The 27,784-nt window shown below is 32.4% G+C and overlaps 2 protein-coding genes across 4 annotated transcripts; both read left to right on the top strand.

Moving 5' to 3' along the window:
- The first annotated feature begins 419 nt into the window (after nt 1-419).
- Nucleotides 420-8,234, top strand: LOC105158068 (putative auxin efflux carrier component 1c). The gene is made up of 6 exons (XM_011074694.3): nt 420-2,030; nt 3,478-3,703; nt 4,476-4,561; nt 6,497-6,654; nt 7,722-7,798; nt 7,910-8,234. Exons 1-6 carry the CDS (start codon nt 884-886, stop codon nt 7,974-7,976), a joined length of 1,761 nt encoding a protein of 586 aa, XP_011072996.1. The 5' UTR covers nt 420-883; the 3' UTR covers nt 7,977-8,234.
- An 11,879-nt stretch (nt 8,235-20,113) lies between these two features.
- On the top strand, nt 20,114-27,371 carry LOC105158067 (phosphoethanolamine N-methyltransferase 1). Of its 3 annotated transcripts, none has more exons than XM_088878829.1 (12): nt 20,114-20,539; nt 20,852-20,967; nt 23,184-23,321; nt 23,406-23,543; nt 23,670-23,813; nt 24,285-24,395; nt 25,258-25,483; nt 25,825-26,105; nt 26,497-26,658; nt 26,748-26,801; nt 26,884-26,958; nt 27,045-27,371. In XM_088878829.1, the coding sequence occupies exons 1-12, from the start codon at nt 20,524-20,526 to the stop codon at nt 27,141-27,143; spliced, it is 1,560 nt and encodes a 519-aa protein (XP_088734955.1). In that variant the 5' UTR covers nt 20,114-20,523; the 3' UTR covers nt 27,144-27,371. The 3 variants fall into 3 exon arrangements, with proteins under 3 accessions (XP_088734955.1, XP_011072995.1, XP_088734956.1); XM_011074693.3 differs by having other exon boundaries at nt 20,117-20,539; nt 25,258-25,399; XM_088878830.1 differs by lacking the exons at nt 20,114-20,539; nt 20,852-20,967 and adding an exon at nt 21,801-22,392.
- The last annotated feature ends 413 nt before the right edge of the window (nt 27,372-27,784 follow it).

Genomic DNA, 27,784 nt, shown 5'->3' with positions numbered 1-27,784 from the left:
GACCTGCAATAAATTAGTAATAAGTCAATCGATAGTAAATATCAATTTTTGTTCTCCTTTTTTATTAATATAAGCAAATTCAGTTAATTTTGACTAATAAATGTACTTATTTGTTAGACGAAAGCAAAACTCAGAGTTCTAAATGTAATTTTTTAAATCACAAAAATTTTACATATAATTATACCAAACCTCAGGGTAGGAAAGATAATTATCCCCGAAAAAAATGTTGGTAGTTACTATGATTTGAATGAAATTACAGTTATAAACTTACCTACATCTACTTAACCGTAACGTCAAATTAATTTGTGTAAATCCGTCCTACATACTGAACTACTACATATATAAGTAGAGGCGTAGCCGATCTTCAGCCCACAAGCCCAAAAGTGAAGGGAGAAAGAAAGTTGATGGAAAAGAAGGGAAGAGCACTAAAAGGCTGCTTCAAGGAAGACGAACGCACACACACTACGAACTCCACCTCCAACCAAATTCCCTTTTCCCAAACTTTATATAAGCCACATAGCAACTCATTATCATATTAACACACACACACATACCCACCACTCTGTCTTTCGAGGAGGAAAAGAACAAAGCAAGTGAAATATAATTAGTAAACTCCCCCACCCCCTTTGCTTTGGGGACTGCAAGCGCTGCCTTGCAACTCTCAAAGCTGCATTCTGCATCAGTATAGCCCAATAAAGAATTGTTCTACTGCTAAATACTCACAACCCCATAAACCAAAGCGCATGCCCCTTAACCTACTCGTCATCTTCAAACAAGAGAGGAAAAGAATTAAGGAAAAACTTCTGTTTCCTTCAACTTTCAGTCATATTTCATCTTCTGTGCTTGTTTTCTTGATCTGGGCTTCTCAAGAAACTAGGCAAAGATGATAACTTTGTCTGATTTTTACCATGTTATGACTGCAATGGTGCCACTCTATGTGGCCATGACATTAGCCTACGGCTCGGTGAAGTGGTGGAAAATTTTCACACCAGATCAGTGCTCAGGCATCAACCGCTTTGTGGCGCTATTTGCTGTCCCTCTTCTTTCTTTCCACTTTATTGCTAAAAATGATCCTTACACTATGAACTTCAGGTTCATTGCTGCTGACACTCTTCAGAAGCTCATTGTTCTTGCAGTTTTAGCGGTGTGGGCTAACTTGAGCAAAAGGGGTTGCTTGGAATGGACAATCACACTTTTCTCACTCTCAACTCTCCCAAACACTCTAGTTATGGGCATCCCTTTGTTGAAGGGAATGTATGGGGAGTTCTCCGGTGATCTAATGGTGCAAATTGTTGTTCTTCAATGCATCATTTGGTACACCCTGATGCTGTTCATGTTTGAGTTCAGAGGAGCAAGGATGTTGATTTCTGAGCAGTTTCCAGACACAGCAGGCTCTATTGTCTCCATCCATGTTGACTCTGATGTGATGTCCCTGGACGGGAGGCAGCCTCTCGAGACTGAAGCAGAAATCAAAGAAGATGGGAAACTCCATGTGACTGTGAGGAAATCCAATGCCTCAAGATCCGACATCTTCTCAAAAGGCTTTTCATCAAACACTCCGAGGGCATCGAACCTCACCAACGCAGAGATTTACTCCCTCCAGTCCTCAAGAAACCCTACTCCAAGAGGGTCCAGCTTCAACCACACAGACTTCTACTCCATGATGGGGGGTGGAAGGAATTCAAACTTCGGCGCAAACGACGTTTATGGGCTCTCAGCATCAAGAGGGCCAACTCCAAGGCCCTCCAACTTCGAGGAGGAAACTGGGAACAAATCAAGATTCTATCCAAACCATTACCCAGCACCCAATCCTGGTATGTTTTCACCCACAGCTGCATCCAAACTGGCGAAGAAGCAAAATGCGCAGCACAAGAGCGGCGAGGAAGGCGGGGGGAAAGATCTTCACATGTTTGTTTGGAGCTCAAGTGCCTCTCCTGTTTCGGATGTCTTCGGAGGCCATGACTACGGAGCTTCGGAACACCATGCTGCTAATGGCAAGGAAGTCAGAGTCGCTCTTTCTCCTGCCAAAGGTGCCAACTTAGCTACTTATCTCTTTTTCTTTTTGCTCTAATTCTCTGTTTTCAGTTTGTCTTTCCATAAAGGACTGTTTGTCTAAGTATATTTTATGATATTATTAAAAATTTTAATAAAAATAGGATAAATTAATAGAGGCTCCTTTAATATTTATCTTAATTATAAATACTATTCTATATTTGAAAAATTATAAATACCCTAACAAAGACCTTTCTAATGAGCTGTTACGAGGGTATTTGTAATTCGGAATATGTAATTTTTCAAACAACAAATAAGTATTTTTAATTATGATAAATCTTTAAGAAAGTCTCTTGTAATTACCTCTAAAAAGATAAGTTCAAAATATTATTATTTTTATTGATAATCTAAATTTTTAAATTTATATTATATTTTTAAGCACTTCAATTTCAGCATGTTTACTACTTTTCATTTTTATTTTTAAATAGTCCAAATTTTTACCATAGCTAAATTTATAATTATTGGTATTTTTCATAAATAAAACGCAATTAACTTGAATATTGTTTTGTTGATGAATGCCATTTTATTTTATTTTTATTGTTGTTGAATTCTTTTATGGAGGGGCATAGAGGTGACGAAGAAAAATTGTTGAATTGTGATTGTTTTCCTTTTTTCTTTTTTTCCCTTTGATATTTTTAAACATTTTTTATTTAAACTTTCAAATTTGAAATATTCTTGCAAGTGTATTCCCAATATGAATACTATACTTTTGATTGATGTCTTATTTATTTTTCTCAACTTAAGTAAAATTAAGCAATATATTCTTTAAATTTTTTATGTTGGTTTACTAAATTCTAATTTATAGGACCCAAAATGATATATACCGGATTTTTTATTAAAAAAATAACAGGTATAACGCTATTTTTGTCTATTTAGATAGAATTTTCAGAATTAGGGGTATTTTTCATACCACCCTTATGATACAAAGAGAGAAATTGGATTTAACTATAAATCTTACAACTATTTAGGAAATTTTTTTTACCCAAACTAGGTTTGGCTGAACCAAATCAATCATAGAGCAAGTATAATACGCTTGTTATGTTATTGGTCACTTTCTCTGAACTGCACACTAATATGGCAAGTGTGTTGCACATGCCATATAAATGGTTTAGGTTCGACCAATCCCTGTTCGGGTTAGAATTTACCCTATTTAGAGGTTTTATTGGTATGTAGGGTCGGAAGAGAAATAGAATGGGCATTTTCAAGTCACTTCCTGTATCCATAATAGGTATGATTTAAATTTAAAAATACATATTTCGGTAAATCAAGAATTAACAGTCCTGTCCTCCAATACGGTATTAGCTATTCCTAATGCGTCGAAAATAATTTCATTTTTCTTGATAAAATTATCCTTATAATAGAACAAGTTGACAAATTTGAATCTGTTTTGTTGATTAATGGGGTTTGTTTTTTGTTGTTATGTAGTGGAGGGGCATAGAGAGAATGAAGAAGAGTATATGGAGAGAGAGGACTTGAGCTTTAGAAAGAGAGAGAATGAAGGGGAGAAGAAAGGGAATGGGAATGGGAAAGCAATGCCTCCAGCAAGTGTAATGACAAGGCTTATTTTGATAATGGTTTGGAGGAAACTCATCAGAAACCCCAACACCTACTCCAGCTTACTTGGCCTCACTTGGTCTCTTGTTTCCTTCAGGTAAACCCCCCGCATAGTTCTTTCAAATATTATTTAAATTAAAATATTTGTATTTTTTATATATTAATATATATATATATATGAGATTTATAAAAAGAATTGATAAAATAAGATATTCATGGTATACATTCTCTTCTTTATTTTAAATTTTCGCAGTTATAAATTAGTATATGTGACACGCTCAAATGTGTTTGTATAATTAATATTAATTTTTTTTAAAAAGTATTATTTTAGATATATATATATATATATGTTTGTTTGGATAAATAAAAATATTGAAAATAGAAGAAAGCTATGAAAAATTATTGAAAAAAGAGTGTGAGAAGAAAAAGGGATGTGGAAGTCGAGAAGAGAGAGAAAAATAAATATTAATCAAATACACATTTTTTAAAGAAATTACAATTTTGGTTCGAAAGTATAGGATGGATTGCAATATTAGTCCCATACTTTCTGAAATAGTCAGTATTGGTCCTACACTTTAGGAAAACGTTGCAAACTATAATAATATTGCAACATTTGGGACTAAAACTTTGCAACAATCTTTCAAACTGTGGGACTAATATTACAAAGATAGAATTAACTTTGCAACGTTTTTCTAAACTTCGAAACTAACGTTGAAAATTACGGGATTAATATTAAAAACCACTGTATATTTTAGGAGTAAAATTATAATTTTTTCGAAAAAGAAAAATGGAAAGACAGAGTTAATTGAGGCAAATGTATGTAATTAATTTTGATAGATTGACGAAATGTGCATGTTGGGTGTTTGCAGGTGGCATGTTGAGATGCCTGCTATAATAGCAAAATCCATTTCTATACTGTCTGATGCGGGACTTGGCATGGCCATGTTTAGCCTTGGTCAGTTCTCTTCTCTTCTCTTCTTCCTCACAACCATTATTTCTTATATTTAGGTAAATTTATTCCAAATATTTTATGAATTCGTATATCTTACAAAAATACTTTTAAATCTTATAAACTATTTATTTTAAAAATATTTGAATAAAAAATAAGATGAAAGATTTCAGAATACGTTAGTTTTGTAATGAATTTAAAAGTAATTTGTTAAATTTTTTGATAGTAAGTTAGCAACTCTTTATTTTTTATAAAAAAAAATTAAAAAGTTTTAATTTTTTGATTTATTTAAAAAAATTATCGTATGCAATATAAATTCTAAAGAATATATTTGAAAATTTTTATCTTGTTTGGTTTCACTTTCAGCTTTTTTTTTTTCTTTTTTTGAAACATTGATGAAAATGAAAACATGTCTGTTTTTAATATTCTCGCTAGAAATGTTTGTATTCATTTTTTTTATCTCAATTGTTACTTTTTCGTATATATTTTTTTAAAAATTACATTAAAAACAAAAGTTGTCGGAATTTGTTTAAATTATTAAAAAATACACTTAATTAAACTAGTCGCAATATTCCCTGAAATATTGCACCCAATATTCCCTGAAATATCGTGTTATACACAGTAAATAAATAAATGTAGGTACATCCCACAACTTGTGTCGAAGAATTGTTGTTGGGGGAGTTTTCTAGGAACAATTGACAATTGGTTAAGATTCTTATTCGAACCAAGTTTAGTTAAATTAAATCAACTACAGAGTAAGTGTGATATGATTTGTTATATTTTTTTTTAAACTGTACACTAATTATACAGTAAGTATATTATATTTATCATATAATTAATTTAAGTTTAATCGAAATTTTTCCAAGTAGAATTTCCCTTGACAACTGTGTTCTTTAAATGACATTAATCATCATCATTAAACCCCGCTTTTAATTATTATATATGAGCGTGAAAAATGGTAAAAGCAAAGCACGCCTATATTAAAGCCAAAGTTGAGATTCATGATGCATGTCTCCCTCTTTATTTCCCTTTTTCTGCTTAAAAAAAAAGGGTAAATTATATGTAAAATCCCTGTAAATATGTGAAATTACACTTATTTTAAAAAAAATTGAAATGATACTTACACTCTCTTTGAAAAATTTATTGTTTACATTTTTTTTTTCATTTTGTTAGGATTTAGACAAAAAAATACTGACATTATTAGCAAAAAAAAAAAGAAAAATTTAATTTTTATCCTTCATTCAACATTATCATGTATAATTTTATATTTATAAAAAATTTGAAGTGATGTTAACCTTACTCTATATATATTTTATTTATCTCTTTAAAAGTACAATAATATACATGAGAAATACTAAATGAGGGACAAAATAAAAAAAATTTCAAATATTTTTTGCTAACTTCAATATTTGTCGTCCAAACCCTAATAGAAATGGGGTCAGGTGTAAATGAAAAATTTTCGAAGGGACTGTTGAGTGTAATTTCAATTTTTCTACGAGAGAAAGTGTAATTTTGCATTTTTATAGAGGGTTTAATTATAATTAACATTAAAAAAAGTAAATTATATTAATTTTTTTCTGTTATAGTTAGGTTTAATTATAAAAACGCATTTTATCTTTTATAAAATTATAAACAAATCCCAGAAAGAGTGTTAGTATAATATATTTTATGGGTATTTGTATAAGAGTTCGTCATTGAATAGAAGGAATATTTATAATTACAATTATAATTTTAATAATATATTTATAATTTTATAAATGATAAAACATATTTGTATAATTAAATTTAATTATAAAGAGTGTGGATATAATGTACCAAAAAAAAAAGAAAAAGAAAAATATTATAGACAGTATAAACATGCGGTAGTGATGATGATGATGATGAGAGGTGCATGCTGATGTTGGGGATTTGATATGTTGACTGGTTGAGTACGTACTGCAGGTCTGTTCATGGCATTGCAGCCGAGGATCATAGCATGTGGTAATTCCGTGGCAGCTTTTGCTATGGCTGTGAGATTCCTTACAGGACCAGCTGTCATGGCTGCTGCTTCCATTGCTGTTGGCCTTCGTGGCGTTCTCCTCCGCGTTGCTATTGTTCAGGTCACTTTTACTTTCTCCAATATTTCAATTATATCAAATATTATTAATTTATTTCAAGTAATAATTTTAAAATAATTATTAAAAATATTCCCCTGAGAATCTCACTAAAAAATACCAACACATGACAGCCAACACGTGAATCTAACTTCTTTTGGCTTATAATTTGAAAAAAACACAAACACCCACACTAATTATCATTATCAATTTAGAAAAGGAATGTACTGTCAATTACTTTCAAACACAACACGACAATTTCACAGTCAACGGAAATCTAGAAAAAAAAAATTAAAAAAGTGATGATGATTAATTATTATGATTAAAATAAAAAGGTGTATAAAATATTATTTAACGAAAAATTTATAATTCTGATTCTAAAATATAAGGTGGTTTGCAGTATTAATTTTATGTCTTTTGGTATTGTAAATATTCGTTCGACATATCAGAAAATGTTGCCATATTAGTATCATCGTTGCAATATCAATTCCACATTTTAGAAAAATGTTGTAAAGTTTGCAAATTTGAATTTGGGACCAACTTTGCAATGTTTTCCTAAAATCGGACTAATATCGGCTGTTTTAGAAAGTATGGGAATAATATTATAAACCACGTTATACTTTGGGACCAATATTGCAATTTTCTCAGTAATTAACTATGGCCCCACAATGGCTATTAACCTGTTGTCTTCTACGAGCCCAAAACATTAGTCGCAACTAAAAATCGTAACATATGTTTTGGTTATAATTAAAACTACGGGAAATATTCATTAATCATGGTCAAAATTTATTTTTTTTTTTGTATTGATCTTATTTGATTGTGGTAGATAGTATTGATTTACCATAAATTTTAAGTTGTGGTTGTTGCAATGTAGACTATATGTTTATTTTTTTTATTGTGCGTGTATTGTATACGGCTCTACTTTCAATGTTTAATTTAATTTAATCATATTTTTTAAATCTAAAACCGAACACATAATCACATACCAATTACTTATTAATGTGACATTGTTTATAAAAATGTGATAAAAGATTCGCATTGAAAATATTGATGGTGTTGGCGTTGGCAAACAGGCTGCTCTGCCTCAGGGAATAGTCCCCTTTGTTTTCGCCAAGGAGTACAACGTCCATCCGGATATTCTCAGTACAGGGTAAGAATATATTTGCATATATATATATAGCTATTTATGTATATTTTTTCGAATAAAATTCATGTACTTCGATTTTTGAATTAATTATAATCTATGATTTTTATATGGTAGTGTCATTTTCGGAATGTTGATCGCATTGCCCATAACACTAGTCTACTACATTTTGTTGGGGCTATGAAGGTGGAATCGATCATTTGATAGGTAAACGAAGGTGAAAAACTCGTTGGAAGTTTGTATTATTGCAGACGGTAAAGATTTTTAAGGTCTAATCATAAGAGAGGCAATCGAGTGCGTATCAATCGCTAGTTTTTGTAGTAAAAGTTGTAAAATGATATTTATAGTGGATCGCTGTATTATTTTATTTTTGTTTTAAGAAATTAACTAATGCTTGCAAGAAGAAATAGAAAGTATGGTTCTCTATTTTCTTTTAAGATAATGTTTGGTGTATTTTATTTTAATGTATATTTATATTCTATGTCATAGATGAGTGTTATGAATCAAGTAGTTTTGGATTTTTCTTACATGAGCATACGATATAAAAAAAAAGAGTAATTTACGTTGACACCTTTTAAAATTAAATCAAAATATACAAATACTCTCTATTTTTTGTTAAATTACAGTTATACTTCTTGAGGCTATAGTTGTAATTACAACTACACATCCTATTCAAAAGCAAAACTTATATAAATACTTTCTAAAAAATATTACACTTACACCCTTAGGGGATATAATTATAATTTTATAAAATACAGGAAATATTTGTAGAATTTTACCGAATCTAAAAAATATCAATAATTTTAAAATAAAATATGAAATATAAAAAATCAAATTACAATTGAGGATGGAAGAGGTGGGCTACATGATGCATTCTCGTTTATCTATGCAAATATTCTGTCCGGCGAATAGCAAATCTTTACATCATTTGGCTTTAGGTTTGTAAGAGTTGGAATCTTTGGTACAAAAGCTGCACCAAAAGCATGTAAGAACTTCCAACTTTTGAGTTGTACTTAGATTCTATTTTCTTATAGTAGGAAATAAGATATAATTAACCTCACAATATAAACTATGTGTACAAAAATATTACTCTACTTATATACACATAATGTGGGTTGAAATGATTATATGCAATAAAAATATGTTGATGCACATATTCGGATCAGACTCGTCTTGTTGTTCTGATAGAATCATGAACATGTCCATTGCCATCTTCAAGATCATTGACGATAGACCTCATATGCCTTGTGCCAATTGGTGCACAAATATATAGGACATGTTAATACAAATTTCGGGTCTATGAAAAAGAATTGCGGGACTAAAAAAGTATGGACAAATAAAATTTTTTATGAATGTAAATAAAAAGGTTACAATTTTTGGGAAGTGGCGATTGTCCTCTAATTCCTCTTTTTGAATTGGGATTTAAGGGTTGGAAGTTTGTTCTTAAAAACTTGATATGTAATCTCTTCGGGCTTTATGGATCAAACTATGGATCACCTTGAAATATGACATTAGTGTTAGAATTTTAAATATTTATTAGTGAAACAACAATCACTATCAATCCTAAAACTGATCATGCTAAATTATTAAGAAATACGATGAACGTAAATGCGGAAGCATACCTGAATGCATAGCCCTAGGAATCTCAATGGAATCGTGTCAGTAATATTCCAAATCAATACGTTTTCACAGAGTTTCCTTTATTTTCTTTTATATCTAATTTCTCTGATAATGGGATGTCAAAAGATATAATGAAGTACCGTGTGATATGAGGACTTGACATATATCTATAATAATAAGTATTTCAATTTCAGCCCATAACTAAAATTAAAATTACCATAAGTTTTTACTTATTAAAACCCCACATCCTATCAGATACATTAAGACTCAAATTTCTGAAACCTTATTTGATCACTTTATTGGGCCTAAACTTCGATAGTCCATAATATATAATTATTTTACATATAAGCCCAATGTTGGATTAATGATCCAACATTATTGGATTAATAAATCCAACAATTAGTTCCTCAATATTTTGATGCCAAGGATGATGTGAAACCTCATGGTTGTAACACTTTGTTATGCTAGAGAGTTTTCGACTTGAGTCACTGCGGATTTGTTGTATGTCTTGTAGTGTGTCCTGAAGGCCTTTTTTTTGTAAGAATGAATAAGGGCTTTTATTGGGCTTGAAAACAATAGGCTATAATTTGGATTAATTTATCAATAATTTATATAAGAGCCTAATTTGCTTCATTTTTCAAAACACGTTTCACATTAGATTTTTTTCTCATTTCATATCACAAAGGGTAAATTACATTTCTCCCTTCTAAATATTCCCTCAGAATCATCAGAATAGAGGGGACTTTGGATAATTGAGAAGAAGAGAGATTTTTTGGTTCGTGAAGTGTGTTTAGATCACAAGCTCCCCTTTTATTCCCTGTCACTTTGTAAAATAACAAGAAAAGGCCTTTCGATATATCAAGAATAAACACAACATACGTATGACTTCCAGCTATGGGGAAAGTAGGCTTTTTACTAAGTAACATTCTTTGGTAGGTAACCAATACCTCAGCTATCACTTTCTGCAAATGTCGTGAGGATCCTCACTCTTTGGTAACGTCATATGCGTTGCCGGTATTACTTAACTGAAGACATCATTTTTCTGATTTCTTACATCAACTAATTTTTGGTTTGCAAAAATAATTCTCGCATAAGTTCTATTCTACATTTGCTTTTCCTGTTCCCAATGAAACATTATGATCGGATATTTTTTTTTGGGTATAGTGTAATTTATCCCATATGATATTGTAAATGATTAAATTATCTTTTTATAAAAAAAAAATTAACAATTGATCCCATTATATTTTATGAAATGATGCAATTTACACCCCTGTTTAGGGGGTGAATTGGAAAACCCTGCATGGAGTTGATTTAGCATATTGAGCTTCCAGGCAAGAATCAGACAGATTTATGACCCTAACACAATTTATGTTAATAAAAGCTAAGTTAATCCAAATTCAATTTTCAAAGAGAGAAAACCTCTCTACAACTCCGACAAAGTACGCAAAGTATTGTAATTATTATGTATGAGTGCATATATCTTTTGGTATTCTTTTATAATACTTATAATTTTTTTGTATCTGCATAATATTTGTAATTATAATCATTAAGGCCCAATTCACTCCAATTGATTAGCTTGAATAAGATGAATTACACAAATAAATAGGTTGTTTACTTTGAGGGATGGGGGCCGGGATTTGGAGACCAAGTCCTATACTAATTACTGTTCAACTTGAATAACTCAATTCACCATCCTAATCAGCACGACAGTACAATCAGTAAAATTACCCCTTGCCCCCTTCATTCTTCCCCACTTTCCCCATTCTTTCTTCCTTCCCGTCTCCTCGTCGTCCACCGCCCCCTCCTTCCTTCTTCCTCGCCCACCACACCCTACCTTCTTCCCCGACCCCTGTTTTCTCATGTCACCTCCCTTCTTCCTCTTCCATGGCCACCGCCTTGTTTGACCTCTCCCCTTCCTTCTTCCTCCTCCATTGCCACCGGCCCCACTTCTACTACTATGTAATTATTATGTAATTTGTAAATAAATTTTTAGAAGAATAAGAAAAGAGATTTACGGCGAATACATATTTTGTTTTTCTTATATTAGGAGTTATAGCTTAATAAACTTAGGTCATGTTTACGTCGCAATATAGGATAAATGGCCCAAATATTAATTTGTAATTGTAAAGACGACAATTGAAATATAATTAATTAATAACTTATTTACTATTTTTATAATCTCCATATTTATTTTAGTTCAATATTTACTTGCTTTTGAATAATACATTAATAGTGTGGTTCATTTATATTTCTGCCCTATAATAAGACCAAAGAACATGTCAAATCTTGAGCCAATACAACACAAGCCTTCTCTTCTTCCTCTTAAGACTACTTTGCTGTTTATATGCTCCACAAATGGGTCCCATGAAATTTCTTGAGCTTTCCAAATCTTAAAAAAAAAAAAAAAAATTGCATTGCATGAATGAATTTAATTCGAAAATAAGATTACACTGTTCAGAATTTATTAATTCACGCACTACAAAAAATACAACATTACCCATGATTAAAAATAAAATAACAGTAGCAAATAGTCATTGATTATGACCATGCAACGGTTGTTGGCCGTGGTATTTGTGAGGGTGGCTAAAAATTATGGCAAATATTATTACCATGATTTTTAGCTATGCCGAATAACTTTTTCTTATTGAAAAATCTATGTTTGTTTTTATCAATTTTAATACCGTGGTCAATAAAAATTATTTACTATGATTTTTAGTTCATAGCTATTAAAATGGTAACCAATAGTCATTTTTTTTCTAGTGGCATATTTGTGTGAACCCACAAAAAATAGAAATACCCGCGCCCAGATTCGCCCGCATTTGGTTCGTGTGATTAGGCATGATAAGATTGTTCATCATGCATAATTACATATTTAATTTGCATTATTAGAGCTTGGTATTAATTCTGAGTCCGGTCTTACAATTTTAATTTATGAAATAATATATCCTATTTAAAAACTGGAATACACTATCCCATTAATTAGTCTAAGTTGGGATTAATTTTTTTTTTTTCTCGTTGTATGCCCTTCCACTTAATGTATAATTTTTGTGATCCATATGTTCACTCATTATTAAATTGGCTAATTATTTTTCACTTCTTCATGAAAATTATTTTTTTTTCCACTTTGGCTTTTTCCTTATGTGTAAAATACATATATGCTTATAAGAATGTACCTTAAATCATAATAATTTTATAATAAAGTATAATAGGAAAAAAAAACATTACTTCATTTTCTTTTTTTGGGTGATTTTTGAAAAATACTTGAGTTTTGATTAGTTATTAAATTTCAAAAAGTAGAATTTTTGCAATATTTTTATAATTTTTTTTTGAAAAAAAATAAACCTTTTTCTCTCTTTTTTTGTTAAATTATTGAATGTCTATTTTGGACTTCTGCTTCATACGAACGTGGAAAAAAAATAAAAAAATTCCATAGGAATTATTATTTTAAAAATTACATTTCAATAATTATTGAGAGATTTTTTTTCTTTTGTAATTATTTAGAAGCTCTAATGTTAGAATAAAAATAATTTAAGAAATGATATCCGTAGTGGTCTTTTTATATTTATTTATATTTTGTATTTTTCCAACTAAACATTGTATTATATTATCAAATGTGATATCGCACATATAATACGTCAAATCAAACACTATATAATAAACTATTGGATTTATTATCATTCCATCAAATTTCATTATGCCTAATTCTATCACACGAAAAGTGTTTTATGACAAATCTTGCGTTTAAAGCACCTCAATTAGCACTAACTTTTTCTTTTGACAATTTTACCCTCGCTTCATATAAGGAATTTTACTTGAATATGAGGGAGGATGCAGTTTTGCCAAGGGTCCAAGACGAGTAAATTCAATTATTTGTTTAATGTTGTGTGTGGATGGATGAATTTTTGAAATTGGTAAAAAGATTTGAAAAAAGTATTTTGAATAACTTCATGAAAACATAATTTAAAATTTATCAATATTGATCGGAATTATTGTTATTATTAAGAAAATGACGAAAATACTCCCACAAAGGAGTGTTCATTATAGTTTATACCAAAGATCCGACCTGCTCCAGTGACCCCGCTCAGGAAATCAGGTCTTTAATTGAAGCTATTGATCCGCCTGAGACCACCAAACGAGAGATCACAACACGTGGCTTAGGAAAGTGGTCATTTTTTACCTTATAAATACGACATTTATACTTTATTTATGGTAAGATATTTATTACACTCAAACTGGTATTAAATACACTCGGATCAAAGTCTTGTATCTTAATTCTGAACTTACGTAAGTATCGAAAAATCTTAGTTCGGACATTACAACTTCAAATTCATCTATGCAAATTTAGTGGTAAGGGAGTTAAGTGCAAAATAGGTAAACTGACAGTGTGCAGAATAGAAAAATAGTATTCACCCAATCCAAGGTTTATCACACTGTACAGACTGATTTCTCTTTGGTAGGTAGCTATAAACAAACAATTTCTTGGATCCATCAAAACCTTTCCCCCCAACCCTTACTCACCCACCAGCCCTTCCACCATTGCCCCCGCCTCCCTTTTCCTCAATTCCCGTCGCCGCGTCGTCACCACCCCCAATTCCCCCCTTCCAGTAGCCGCCCTCTCCCTCCAGCCCGTTGCAATCGCTGCCAACCCCCGCCCTCAAGCCCTCCTCCCTCACTCTCTCCTCTGTCTCTATATATATAATTAAAATTATATGTATAAATATATTACATATATATTTTAAATTAAATTTTATGTAAATATATATTATTTAAATGTACATTAAATCTATACCATTGATTGGATTAAGTAAAATTTAGACCATTGATCAGTCAATTAAATTTCGATCTTAGATTCAAATCAAATCAAATGTTTGTAAATAATGCAAATATCATTTTATAAAAAAAAGAACATTTCAAAAATATAGAAAAATGTGTGCAAACAAGCAACCCTATGAGTGGATTTTTTGCTTTATTTTTTAGAACATAGGGGATAAGTCGCTATTTTTTTCAGAAGAGAATAAATTATTTATTTATAATATCACATGGAAATAAATTGTATTTAATTCTGTCAATTTATAATTGGTATGCATCAAACTATGAATCAAATTTTAATTTAATTATATTTTTCAATTCTCAGAACATATATAAATATATATATATCAATCAACGTGGATGTGACGTCAAATTGTGATAAAAAAAACCACGACGGCGTTGTATTAGGACGTTTTTGTTTACTCACTTTTCTAAGGGTAAATTCTTTTTTTTTTTTTTTAAGAATTTGCCTTCATAATTTATTAACTAATTTGTTTATATTATTGAGTAATTTATTAGAGAATTAAAATGTCCCACGTTCAATCAGAATTTTTTTTCCCATAATATGTTATTCATTATATCATTCAATATATTCAAATACGATTCACTATATATTAGAAGAAATATAACTTTCAACCAAAGTTAATTGTCATGATTTAAAAGAAATAACCATAGTAAATAGTTACTGACCATGACTACTCAATGTTTATTGGGCCTGATTTTTGGTAGAGTTGCTGAAGCGTTTGTCGTGACTAAAATCCATGGCGAATGTTGTCGTCGTGATGAATAAGGTGAGTTTTTTTATCGAATTTATTTAATTATGATTAATAATTATTATTTACATAGTAAATAAAATAAGTTTCTATATCGACTTTATTTAATCATAATTAATAATTATTATTTACCATAACTTTGACTCCATAGCAATTAAAATATAGACAATAATAATATTTACTTTTCTAATGATATTTTAATTATAAAATTTGACGTCACCAATCAAACAAGGCCTCGTGAACAATTCGATCGGAATCTTTGAGTGCTAAGAGGTAAAAATGGTCTTTTAAATTTTCTAACACATGGGACAGAGAGTAAAAGAAGTCCACCTAACATTTCCATATAGAAAAGTACATCCACCTAACATTTACCAGTGGGACAGAACAGTCTCATAGTACAAAATACAAATTTGTGTTGGCTCTCTATTTGGTCCCTCAATCAATCTGCACCACACGATCAAATCCCCCAAGATTAACTGAACCTTTTTTGTAGGAACAAGCATGTGATCCACGGCTGAAGATATGTATTAATATTATATTATATTTTCTTTATAATAATTTAAACTTTTAAGTGAAATTATCCTTTAATGGTATTGTTTGGGCTAAAATTCATTTTAGTTCTCAATATTTAATTGGGATGATTAAATTTACACCCCTCACTTATTGTTTTTTTTTTATGTATAAATTACCCTTACTTTTTATAAAATAACAGAAACTAACCCTGACAGCTTTTAAAACTGAAAAATGCCTCTATTGACCTGGTCAAATTGTAATATAATTTTTGCAAAGACAGAATGCCCGCAGGGGTATTCTTGTAATTACCAAAAGATAGAGAGGGTGCTAAAGTAATGTATATAAAGATGAGTAATATGACCCCAATAAATCATTTTGTTATTTATAATAATTTTTAATTTAAGTTAAATTATTTTATTAACTTTTTTTTAAAATGAATCTCTTAATAAAATTACACCTTTTAATAATTAAAATATTAAATTATTTTATTAATATATTAATAAAATTAATTACTCCATAATAAGTTTAATATTAAAAAATTATCACACTTTTATAAATTATCAAAAATTATTAAAGCTTAAAGTGCACCACCTCGCCCGCGAAACTATACAGGGAGGTATTTACTGTTTTCAGGGGGAAGTCCCCCAACTGCATTTGATTATAAGCTTTGTCGAATAATATATCTGCTGAGCTGCCTGAATCTATGAAGATCCGTCTCATCTCATAATTGGCCAATAGTGTTGTGATGATCAAATCATCATTATGGGAGACCTTAGGCCCGGACCGCTCTACTCACCCGAACTGAATGAAAGGGGTGTCCTCCAATGCTTCCACATTCAGGACCTCACTCACAATTATATCATGTGCCTCCTTTACTTGTACTTTTCTAGCATGGTGTGAATCGCCCGAAATAGGCCCTCTTGCGATCATCCATATGACTCTCTTGCAGGGGGTCATTAGTTTCGATCCTACCTCCAAGCATGATCTTGGGCACCTCCTTTGAGAGGGGCTCTAGGTTGGAATCTTTCGTCGCCTTTGACTTATCAGCCTCTTACTTTCGATATGGACTTGTGCCTCGAGCTTTCTCTCAACACACATACTCGTGCAAATATTCATTTTGAATAAGTCGTTTGATCTCATTCTTTAGGTGTCGGTATCTTTTCGTACTATGACCACAGTCATTGTAAAAACGACAAATTTATTAGATTTGGGACGATGGGGTCCATCCTTAGAGGACTTGGGGCGCGCAGATACACCTTTTTCTTCCACCGCCATGAAGGCTTGAGTTACGGGGCCAATCAACGGAGTGTACACAATGTTTACTTTCTCGAAAAGTGGCTTCCTATCCGAAAATCAGTTGGGGCTTCTAGGAGGGAACCTCTTCCTTCTCCATGGCTTTCCCTCTTGGAGGCTTGGGCATCCTCTATGTTGATGTATTTGGCAGCACGAGCCAGGAGAGCTTCGAACTTGGAGACGGGCTTCTTGGCTAGGGACTTGAAGAAGTCCCCATCCAGGAGTCCTTGGGAGAAGACGCTGGCTTTAACCTCTTGAGTCACTGAGGGCACCTCCAGTGTAGCTGCATTGAATCTCTGTGAGTATTCCTTAAAAGGTTCAGTTTCCTTCTGCTTGCTCAATGCATTGTTGGGTGCTTCCATCGTTACTCACGTCTTCAATTCTGTGTTCCATAGATGACGTTAATTGATGTGTGCAAAAATAGCACAAGTCCGATTGGCTTAGGCTATTGCTAAAGTTGGAGTGGAGCATGTATAATCTGAGGAAAGAAACCTGCAAAACAACACGTTAGCACTCTGGCACCCAAGTTAGTATTGAATTCAAGATCTGATACAACAAAAAAAAATAAACAAACATAATAAGGAATAAAAAAATATTGATAAAATCGAAAGCAATCTGCAAATTCACAAAAGAATGCTCGATGAGTGCTTGAAAGAGTGCTTGGAGCATAAAAAAGAACTGTCCCCCCGCCTGAGGGATCGAACCTGTATTTATAGAGGGGACATCTCCCATCAGCCGAGGGTCTATCCTCCTGCCTTAATCTTTTGGGAGAGGGGTTTGGGTGGTTGGATAAACAGTTAGTTGTCTTTATCCATTTTTTGGATAAGTCCACAATGAGTATCCTTTTATTGGGGGAGACCATTCATTGAAATAGAATTTCAGCCGTCAAGGAGTCCTGGTTTCTAAGGAGTCCTTCTTTACTTGAGCTGCCTCCTCAAGGCTAACGTGGTTTGATATGGCAACCAACTAGCAAGCTAGTTGTACGCCATGGGAAAATTACGCAATGTGGGCCCTTGGGCTGGTTATCCTTATTGGGCCACGTTCGTAGGTTGAGTTAGGGGTACATTGGGCCTTCGTCCTGGGCTAGTAGGTCTCCGAGCACGCTAGGGCAAATATGTCGGGCGATCCTCAAGCTTTGTTTCTCTTCTTGGACTAGACCTCCTTCAACCATGTGCGTCAATATTATATTTATTCCTTTATGAATATAAAAATATACATGAGAATGTTAAATGAAGGAAAAATAAAATATTTGTGTATTTTTCTTTACGTAAATCAATATTTTTCGTCCAAACCTAATGAAAAGAAGTCGAGCGTATATAAATTTTTTTTCGAGGATGTATCAATATAATTTTAGATTTTTTAAAAAATAATTTAATATTTTGAGAGGAGGTTTAAGTGCAATTAACACTACTTTAATAGCAATATCTATATATATATATATTATCTCTCTATATATATAAATCACTTTTTCACTTAAAAATAGCGGTTACTTACACTGCCACACTAAGTTTTCAAATTACCAAAAAAATGTCCTTATGTATTTTCAACCACTGCTACTCAAATTCGAATATTATGTATATGATTTATACTATCCATTTATATTAATATGAAAATTGCCCCCAGACAAATTTTTTTTATAATATCCCTAAATTAATTTTATTTTATTTATTTATTTATTTATTAAATATGATGTATTAATTTATAATTTTATTATTATTTCTAATATATTTTAAAATATAAATTATTATTTATTATATACACAAAAAAACGACGAGCCATAACAACTACTAATCCAAATAGATGATAGATAGTTAACAGAGAGAGGTGAGAGAGTGAAAGCGTACAGACAAAATGCATAAAACCCTCCTGTGTTTTAAAATGTCAGCAAAAAAAATCAGTCTAATATGAGAATAGGTTAAAAACCCTCATGTGTTTTGTAAAACTCAGCAACAAACACCCATTTCGTTAGTAATTAATGGAAGGTGCGTTACACACGCTTTTTGTGCATGTAGGGGTATTTTTTAACTGTTTTTTACCTTTTTCTTAGGTGTTTTTTTATTAAAATGCTTTTTTTATTTTTGCTTTGTTTTTGTATTTTTTTATACTTTAAATTAAAATATTAAATTATATTACTTTTATTTAATATTAAATATTAAATTAAATTATATTTAAATTCAAATAATTTTATAATTGTTAATTGTTAAATCTAAAGTTATTTTTAATTAATTAAAATATATATTTAATTACAATAATTATTATTATAATTATTCTTAATTAGCTAAAAATATTTAATATTTATAATTATTTAAAATATTCTTAATTAACTAAAATATATTTTAATTAATATAATTAAAATTAATTAAAAATAAAAAAAAAATATGAACAATTTCGCCCCTCTTTCGCCGGAAACTTATTTCTAAGTTTTTGGCCCCGTTAGAACGAGTTTTCGATGGCCAATGGTACCATTCAAATTCTTTTGTCAAGACGAATATTTTCTTACCTTCAATTTGAGTTTTCGTCCATTAGAGAGATTGGGCCCAAGCCACGATCGTCGAACATGTTTGCCATTGATTCATCTTATTCCGATCGAATCTCGATCTCAAACCACCACCATCAGTCTTGTCTATTTGAGACGATTCTAACGAGACCGTTCTCACTCAATTTGATAAAAAATTTACAAAAATACGATGATTTTTAATAAATTGCATCGCCACAAGGAGATGGTGGTGGGGTGGTGGAAGGGGAGGGGGCAGTGGGGGTTAAGGGGGTGGGGTGGTTGGGGGGTAGCAGGAGGTAAGGGGTGGGTGGGATAATCATTTTTTTATATATAATAATAATAATATATTTTTAAAATTTTAAATTATTTATATATAATATAAGTTAAATAATTTGTTGAATCTAAACCTTTTATTTTTTAAAATCTAAAGATTGAAATTAATTTATTAAATCTAACAATTAATATTTGATAAAAATAAATCCAAACAGTCATTAAAATAAGAAATAATATATATTAAATAAAGGTATTACATTATTTTCTAAAATTTTAATACCGTTAGTTAGATTTAATGGAGAGGGGAAGATTGAGTTGAGTTTTACAAAATTCAAGAAAGCTTTTAACCTATTATCATAATAGATAAATTTTTATTACAAACTTTTTAAAACACAAAAGAATTTTACGTACACATAAAACCGACTAGTCATAGCAACTACTCATCCAAATAGATAGTAGATAGTTAACAGAGAGAGTGAAAGTGTGCATTATTTGGAACAGGCCCACATCATTATTTATTAATTGCAGTTTTCACCAACCTCACCGTCTCCCCCTCTCTCGCTTCCCCACTCCCCACTCCCCACTCCTCCATCTATAATAAGCCCCTCTTTCTTCTCATCCCTCACACAAACACCACCACAACCAGCATCACTCCAGATTACTACTGCAATCATTTTACTCTTTTTCTCTAACAAGTACCATCTTATTCCAGTATTTTCGCGTATATATGCCCTGTTTCTAGGTCTAGCTAATGCAGCAAAAGGGGAGATCCTTCAACAGAAGATCCAGGACATTTTCAAGATCCCGCATTGCAGTTGAGGGTTGTTAGTTCTTCCAGCAGAAAAACATTCCAATTTTTCAGTCCTCTCTGAAATCCCATCTTTGTCAGCAGTCCATCTTCACCAAGATAAACCCCTTGCATTGTTACTGCTGTTCCTAATTGTCCTTTTGCCATGGCTGCCAATCAAGGTTCACTAAACTCAAGATGTTTTGATATTTTTCCTTGCTTTTCTATATGTAATATAATTAAGGGAGAATTACATAAACCAACATTGGTTTATTTACACAAATTATTCGTACTTTTTGAAAAGTTAGGAATATATTCTTATGATACGTCAAATATCATCTTTGCACAGATCATTTTTTGTTTCTTAGTGATTTCTGTAATTGCCCAAAACGGACATTGTGTAGATAGACCGCTGGTGCACCATATAATTATCCCAATAATTAAATGGGACGGTTTATAATATAAAAATAATTGTTCTAGAATATAATGCGCAGAGCAAGAGCGTGAGGTTCAAAAGAGTTACTGGATGGAGCATTCCGTTGACCTTACTCTGGAGGCTATGATGCTTGATTCCAACGCATGCGATCTTGACAAAGAAGAAAGGCCTGAGGTATACGGATTAAACGTCTATTTGGTGTTAAAATGAAATATGATAAGAGATAAGTATAGAATTCATGTATGTGATTTTTTTCGGTTTTTGTCTTTGGTATACGGCATTTATGTAGTCGGTAATGGAAACTCATTCTAATTTCTATCTGACTTCGGCATGAAGATTGGATATATTTAACTTTCCTTTTGTTGTTTATAATTTTCTAGGTAGTTGGTGTGTGTTGATGTTGAATTCAGAAAAATAACACTAAGACCTTTATGATTATTTCATGTTATTTATGATTTGTATAAGGATGTAATGTAACCTTCACTGTTTTCTCGTTTATGCTTGAGACGCTATATGGTTTCTTAACTTTTTATGTGGTTTTGCATCAAAATCAGGTGGATCTTTTTTCTTTTTCCTGATATCTCCATATTAATTGGATGTTTTGAGGATTCAGTGCATGTTTTTGAGTTTGGAGTTTATGAAGGGCTTTAGATGATATTTTGGTTCATGCTAACTAAAAGTGCTATGCATATCTTTTCTTTTAGCTTTCAGTGTCATTTTCATTATCTTGTCAATTTACAAAAATAAAATAAAGGGCCTACTTGGTCAAATAGGATGTTCCTTCTAGCTAAAAGTAGTTTTGAGTGAAAATATGGTGTGATCTCCCAATTAGTTGTTTAGAGACCAGTTCTTCCATGACTTGGACATGTTGTAAGTTCTGGCGTGATATGTCTGGTGTTTGCAATTTTTCCAAAAGCTGCGTCTCAGCTAGGCTTAAAAGCATAAAATGAAGAGTGTTTTATTACTTTTTTGTTTCTGCTTATCTTAGAAAAAGCTAAAAGCAGCTGGAACTCCAGAGCATCCGCACATGGGGCTTTTTGACTGCTACTATTTTCAGTAAACATGCTCAAAATTATTATTGACCTTTCATCCTCTTCATTTCTCTATAAACCCAATTTGCCCTTAACATAAGAAAGCTCAATCAATCACGAATCTATTTCCTACTCTAACCACAACCATCACCTCACCTGATTTGACACAGCCACCACCAACAAGTTATATATACCTATATTAAAATTTATACATGTGTATGCATAAGTACAATATGTACACATCTATATAAATCTGCATGTGTACAGTGTACTTATATTACATGTATATAGATTTATACATATGTGTGTGTGAACGAGCATTTCCCTATACTGTGCACACGGGTAATTTAGGCTTTGGGGTCCAGTGTCAAGTTGGAGTTGAAGGGGACGGTTGGGCAGCAAGGTATCACCGCACTAGCTTGAGGTGGTAAGGCGTAGGTTTAAGAAAAAGAAAAGAAGGCTGAAAAACAAGCAAAAAGCAAAGAAAGAATATAAATGCAGGAGAAAAGAAATGAAAAGGTAGAGGAAGAACAGGAAAAACAAAGGAAGATCGACAGGGAAAAAAAAGGTAAATAAAGAGAGAAGATGTTAATCCAAAGGTATCTTGCTCCTTGTATAAGTATTCTCAAGATATAAGTTGTTTTTCTCACTGAAGACTCTATTCTATCTATGCTTACACTGTCTGGTCTAGGTTTAGATCTGACATTGAGCTATCCGATTCCACCTGTTCTTGATTTTGATGGGTTCAATTTAGCCTTTGCATCCAAACCTGGAAAAAATATCGTTATATAGTTGACATACATTGCAGGCCAGCAAGAACTAACTCCTTTCCAATAATTTATCACCTAAAATGAAATCCACAACTTTCCAGACCTACACTAAATTCCCAACATTATGGTTGTCGATTTAGTACCCCACTGTTAAATTGTCTGCAAAACTGTCGTGTAAGAAATATAAATGACTGATTAAGTTTTCAAATTACCTTGCTTATTGTTATATCTTTATTTTCTCTTAAGCTATCTAAGTATTTGTGTACTACCTATCAAATGTTTGTCTTTCGGTACACATCTCTTTAAAGCACATACCTTGTTTTGGAATTTTGTTTTATTGTAATTATGCTAGTTTTTTTCTTTTTTCAGATCTTAACTATTTTAAATCCATCATACTCGTACAATTCCTTGTATCCCTAGGTAAAACTGTCAAAATAGTTTTCTTTTTTGGGGAACTATGATTATCTTTTTTCTCTTTAATTTGGTTATTAAATAAGACCTGTTTTGGGACAATAAGTGAGTGGTGATGCTTATTCCCTGGAAATGGAGACCTAATTATGCAACCCATCTTTATAATAAATCTGCTTAGGTGCTCTCTCTGCTTCCACCATATGAAGGAAAGTCAGTTCTAGAGCTTGGAGCAGGTATTGGCCGTTTCACTGGTGAATTAGCCAAAAAGGCAGGCGAACTTGTGGCTTTGGACTTTATTGAAAGTGTAATAAAGAAGGTTTGTGACCTTGTTCAGGGTATTTTGAGTTTTGGTGTTTTTTCATATTAAATTGCCTGGTAGTTATTTGATATGCCTTTGCAGAATGAGACTATCAACGGACATAATAAGAATGTCAAGTTTATGTGCGCTGATGTCACATCCCCGGATTTGAACTTTCCAGAAGGATCTTTGGACTTAATATTTTCAAACTGGCTGTTGATGTACCTTTCAGACAAGGAGGTAATCCCTAGTCTTCATCTATTTCAAACCAATTGCATGGGCTTGTATTATTTACAAATGTACGTGTCACTTCATGTTTCATTTATTGTACTGTAATGAGCAATTTATATTATTTCCCTGTCTTAGGTTGAGGACCTTGCCCAGAGAATGGTCAAATGGTTAAAAGTTGGTGGCTACATATTTTTCAGAGAATCATGTTTTCATCAGTCTGGAGACCACAAGCGAAAGAGTAACCCAACTCATTACCGTGAACCAAGATACTATACCAAGGTTTGAGGCTTGTACATAGCCATTATTTTTGTATAGCATAGCTATTATATCCTTGCAAGTGTCTATACTTATTGTTTGCTAATGTTAGTGTCTCCATAAAATATGTAACATGCTGTGCATTTATCTCTCTATTTCTTTAAGTTTATGATATTAGTAGTTATTTTGTCCAAGAACTCAGAATTTGGGAAAACGAGAAATTTTATGTTTTCATGTAATAGTGAAGTTGGCAAACTGAATATGACTTGTTGATTTTGATCTAAGTCAAGTTTGGAAATTGTTCACTGGCAATTGCTATTGCCCAGTCATACTCTCTACTTGCATGCTCTAGGAAAGTTATTGATTTCTTATAGACAGGACAAATATTATGAGCTTCATATTACATCTTGATATGGAGCCACCTTATACTTATTTTGATGATTCTTTTTGGTTCTGTTCAATTATGTATTGTGATTCCTCAATTTGAACGTGCAGGTGTTTAAAGAATGTCATTCCTACGATAAAGCTGGAAATTCATTTGAACTTTCTCTTATGAGTTGCAAATGTATCGGAGCTTACGTAAAAAACAAGAAGAATCAGAATCAGGTAACAAAGTTGTATTCTTTTTTTCCTTTATAGTGTTTGTCATGTTGTATCTTTGTTATTCAGTGCACCAGAATCGAAAGTGTGTTAAATGTTGACGCACTTATTTGTAAGTTGCTTGGGGTGCTACGGATCTAGATCTGTGCCATTACTTGATTGCTTTCTACATTGTAACTTTGACAGGAGAGGGGTTGAAAGTGTTAATACTCTAAATCGTAAACTATCCTGTCTGGCTAAGTCAAAGTCTCTGCCAAAATTGGTTGTAATTTTATTGGGGTTTTTTAAGAACTGAGGCATTGCTGCCCTTCACTGCATTTCCAATTCTGTTTCTTAATCAAAAAATGAGAAAGAAAGGACTAGTTACATGGATCTGTTCATAACATAATTATGGACTATTTACCTCTTTTCTAACATTAAAACCTTCCCTCCAAGTTAGGCTATTTACCCATCTGCCACTTCTGTTGGACTTTACATGAAAAAGGATAACGTCCAAATATGTGGGTGGAGTAGGTGAGGATTTAGGGTTTCAAGTTGATATGAAATTGGGCCTACTGGATTAAATCTACATTAACTTGAAATTAATACGAAAAGGCAATTGCAATTCATATCCATCATAAAAGTATCAATTTAGGGTAAAAAGTTATCGGTATTTCAGAAAATTTTAAGCTTTTCTTGTTTTGTTTTTAGTGAATTGTGTGATGGTAGTGGCTCATCTTGTCACAGCTGTTTGGGCATTTTAAGAGGTAGAATCTCAAAGTAAGGTTTTGTTAATATTAAATGAGGGAGGGGTACAGTCAATATCTATTTCAAATTCTAATCAACCCAGAAGAATATTATGTATAATGTACGAATGCCGTTTTTACAGATTTGCTGGATCTGGCGAAAGATTGGCTCAGATGATGACAGAGGATTTCAGAAGTTCTTGGATAATGTCCAGTATAAAAGTAGTGGCATATTGCGCTATGAGCGTGTCTTTGGACAGGGGTTCGTGAGCACAGGAGGGATAGGTATGTTTCTCCTACCGCGATTTGACCCCTGGCCTTTTTTCGCACTGCACATAAAAATAAACCACTTTGCTCCACTAATACAGCGTGAGTTAACATTTCTGCTTGTCAAATACTGCTGTTCAATGTAAAAGCAGGAATTCTGGAAGATAAATTACATCTGAATTGTGCGCTAAGAATTACTATCACAGATAATGTGTTCTCTCTGCTGAGCCTGTCACCAGTTGTTTTCTAGTTTCTTCATTGATGCTGTTCTATTAAAGTTTTAACTTAGATCTTTGCACCGTATCCTTATGAACTTATCAGCATGATTATTTACAGAACATTTTCTGACCAAAATATCCTATAATAAGGTTATGGGATTTCATGAAATTCAGATTTGTTTCTATGCTTTTGTTCTCATCGAGTGATCTTCTGTTTATGAGCAGATACAACCAGAGAATTTGTAGCTAAACTGGATCTCCAGCCTGGACAGAAAGTCCTAGATGTTGGGTGTGGCATTGGAGGCGGTGATTTCTACATGGCTGAGAAGTATGATGTTCATGTCGTTGGCATTGATCTCTCCGTCAATATGATATCTTTTGCTCTTGAACGTGCAATTGGTCTCAAGTGTGCTGTTGAATTTGAGGTTGCTGACTGTACCAAGAAAGAATATCCTGATGGCACATTCGATGTGATTTATAGTCGTGACACCATTCTTCATATTCAAGTAATTTTCTTACTTAATTTCTCACCATCTAGTTCGTTCTGTTTAATTTTTCAAGTCCAAGTTCAAATATTTCTTATTTAAATGAATTTTTCGCTCATATTTCCTTGGTATCTTTTCTTAACTTCTATTAATGGGCTTTGATTTTTCTGGAACCAGAGAAGACTGTAAAAGTTACACTTACACAAACACACGACATGACTACTGTCAGCTTCTTTTATTGTAATATCTTCATAGCTTACCATGTAAATTTTTACAAGGGTACTGATTTTCTGTTGATCCCTAATCTGTCTTAAGATCCTTATACTTGGATATGCATTATTAGAAATGTTTTTATCAGTCTTTTCATGTGCTTCTATCTGTGCTAACACAAATACCTTGGACTTATTTTCAGGACAAACCTGCACTGTTTAGATCATTCTACAAGTGGCTGAAGCCAGGAGGCAAAGTCCTTATAAGTGACTACTGCAGAAATGATGGAACTCCATCTACTGAATTTGCTGAGTACATTAAGCAAAGGGGATATGATTTACATGATGTCAAGGCTTACGGCCAGGTAACATTGGAAATGTTCATTCTCTGCATGCTTCACCAATGTTTATGATTCTGTCATAGCCAGTTCTTCATGTATTTGCTCTTCTACAGATGCTTCGTGATGCTGGTTTTGATGAGGTCATTGCTGAAGATCGAACTGATCAGGTGCTCGTTGGCTGTTTCTTTCGTGTCAGTTATGGGTATTTTCTGCAATAGCTAAGATTGACGGTTTCTTTCTTATTTCCAGTTCATAAAAGTTCTTGAGAAGGAATTAAATGCAGTGGAGAAGGAGAAGGAGGCATTCATACAGGACTTCTCTGAAGTGCGTTCTTATTCGCCTGTCTTCTACTTGCTATTTCTTTTATCTTGACACTGAAAATGTTCTATTTTTCGTTTCTTGCTTTGCAGGAGGACTACAGTGACATAGTTGGAGGTTGGAAGGCCAAACTTGTGAGGAGTTCATCGGGCGAGCAGAGATGGGGTCTGTTCATTGCCAAGAAAAAGTGAACTCTCGTGAGATATGCCTGCTAGTATTATAGTGGGAATAGTTCATTTTGTGTGTTCTGTGCTAATTAAGTTGCTTCTGTAGAATAAAGTTGGCTATCGATGATAAGACCAATTAAATGACGGTTTTTCTAGTAGCTTGTGTGATCCATAAAGACTTGCTTGGATCATAATGTGCGCAACTTTTCTGTCAATCTTATGATGTGAAAAAGCTTTTCTTCTGGGACTCCATTCGATTCAAGTGTTCATGCGTAAGAATACTATCATGCATAATTAACTATTTGGTTTGTCTAGTTATAATCCTGGATAAAAGTAAGGCTCCGGAAAAAAGCTATACGATGCCTAGTTTGCTTAATGGATAGGATATGGGGTGATATGTAACAAAGGGATTGTTTATGAAGATTTAGGTATTTAAGATTTATAATTGTGTTTGGTTGAAATGTTTCATATGCATGATATGCCATTTGGTAATATGTTCCAGAAAAACAGTGATGCGTGTTCAACGTATTTTAGTAAAGTGTATGGGGTTTCTTCTACTCCCATCGCACATGTAATCTCTCTATAATGTTGCAAATTCTTTAAAACGAAGATTGCATGAGGGCCAAGTTAGAGGGATTTTCGGTGCTCAAGTCAGTGTTAGGATT

Source organism: Sesamum indicum, linkage group LG3, assembly GCF_026168435.1.
Source record: "Sesamum indicum cultivar Baizhima isolate 11 linkage group LG3, ASM2616843v1, whole genome shotgun sequence".
NCBI classification, from domain to species: domain Eukaryota; kingdom Viridiplantae; phylum Streptophyta; class Magnoliopsida; order Lamiales; family Pedaliaceae; genus Sesamum; species Sesamum indicum.
This window is presented reverse-complemented; position numbering and strand designations above follow the sequence as displayed.

Coding starts and splice junctions, on each gene's coding strand:
- LOC105158068 (XM_011074694.3), top strand. CDS start 884: ATGATAACTTTGTCTGATTTTTACCATGTTATGACTGCAATGGTGCCA. Junction 3,704..4,475: donor TGGTCTCTTGTTTCCTTCAG/GTAAACCCCCCG, acceptor GGGTGTTTGCAG/GTGGCATGTTGAGATGCCTG. Junction 6,655..7,721: donor TCCGCGTTGCTATTGTTCAG/GTCACTTTTACT, acceptor GTTGGCAAACAG/GCTGCTCTGCCTCAGGGAAT.
- LOC105158067 (XM_088878829.1), top strand. Junction 24,396..25,257: donor ACAAGAAGAATCAGAATCAG/GTAACAAAGTTG, acceptor CCGTTTTTACAG/ATTTGCTGGATCTGGCGAAA. Junction 26,659..26,747: donor ATGTCAAGGCTTACGGCCAG/GTAACATTGGAA, acceptor GCTCTTCTACAG/ATGCTTCGTGATGCTGGTTT.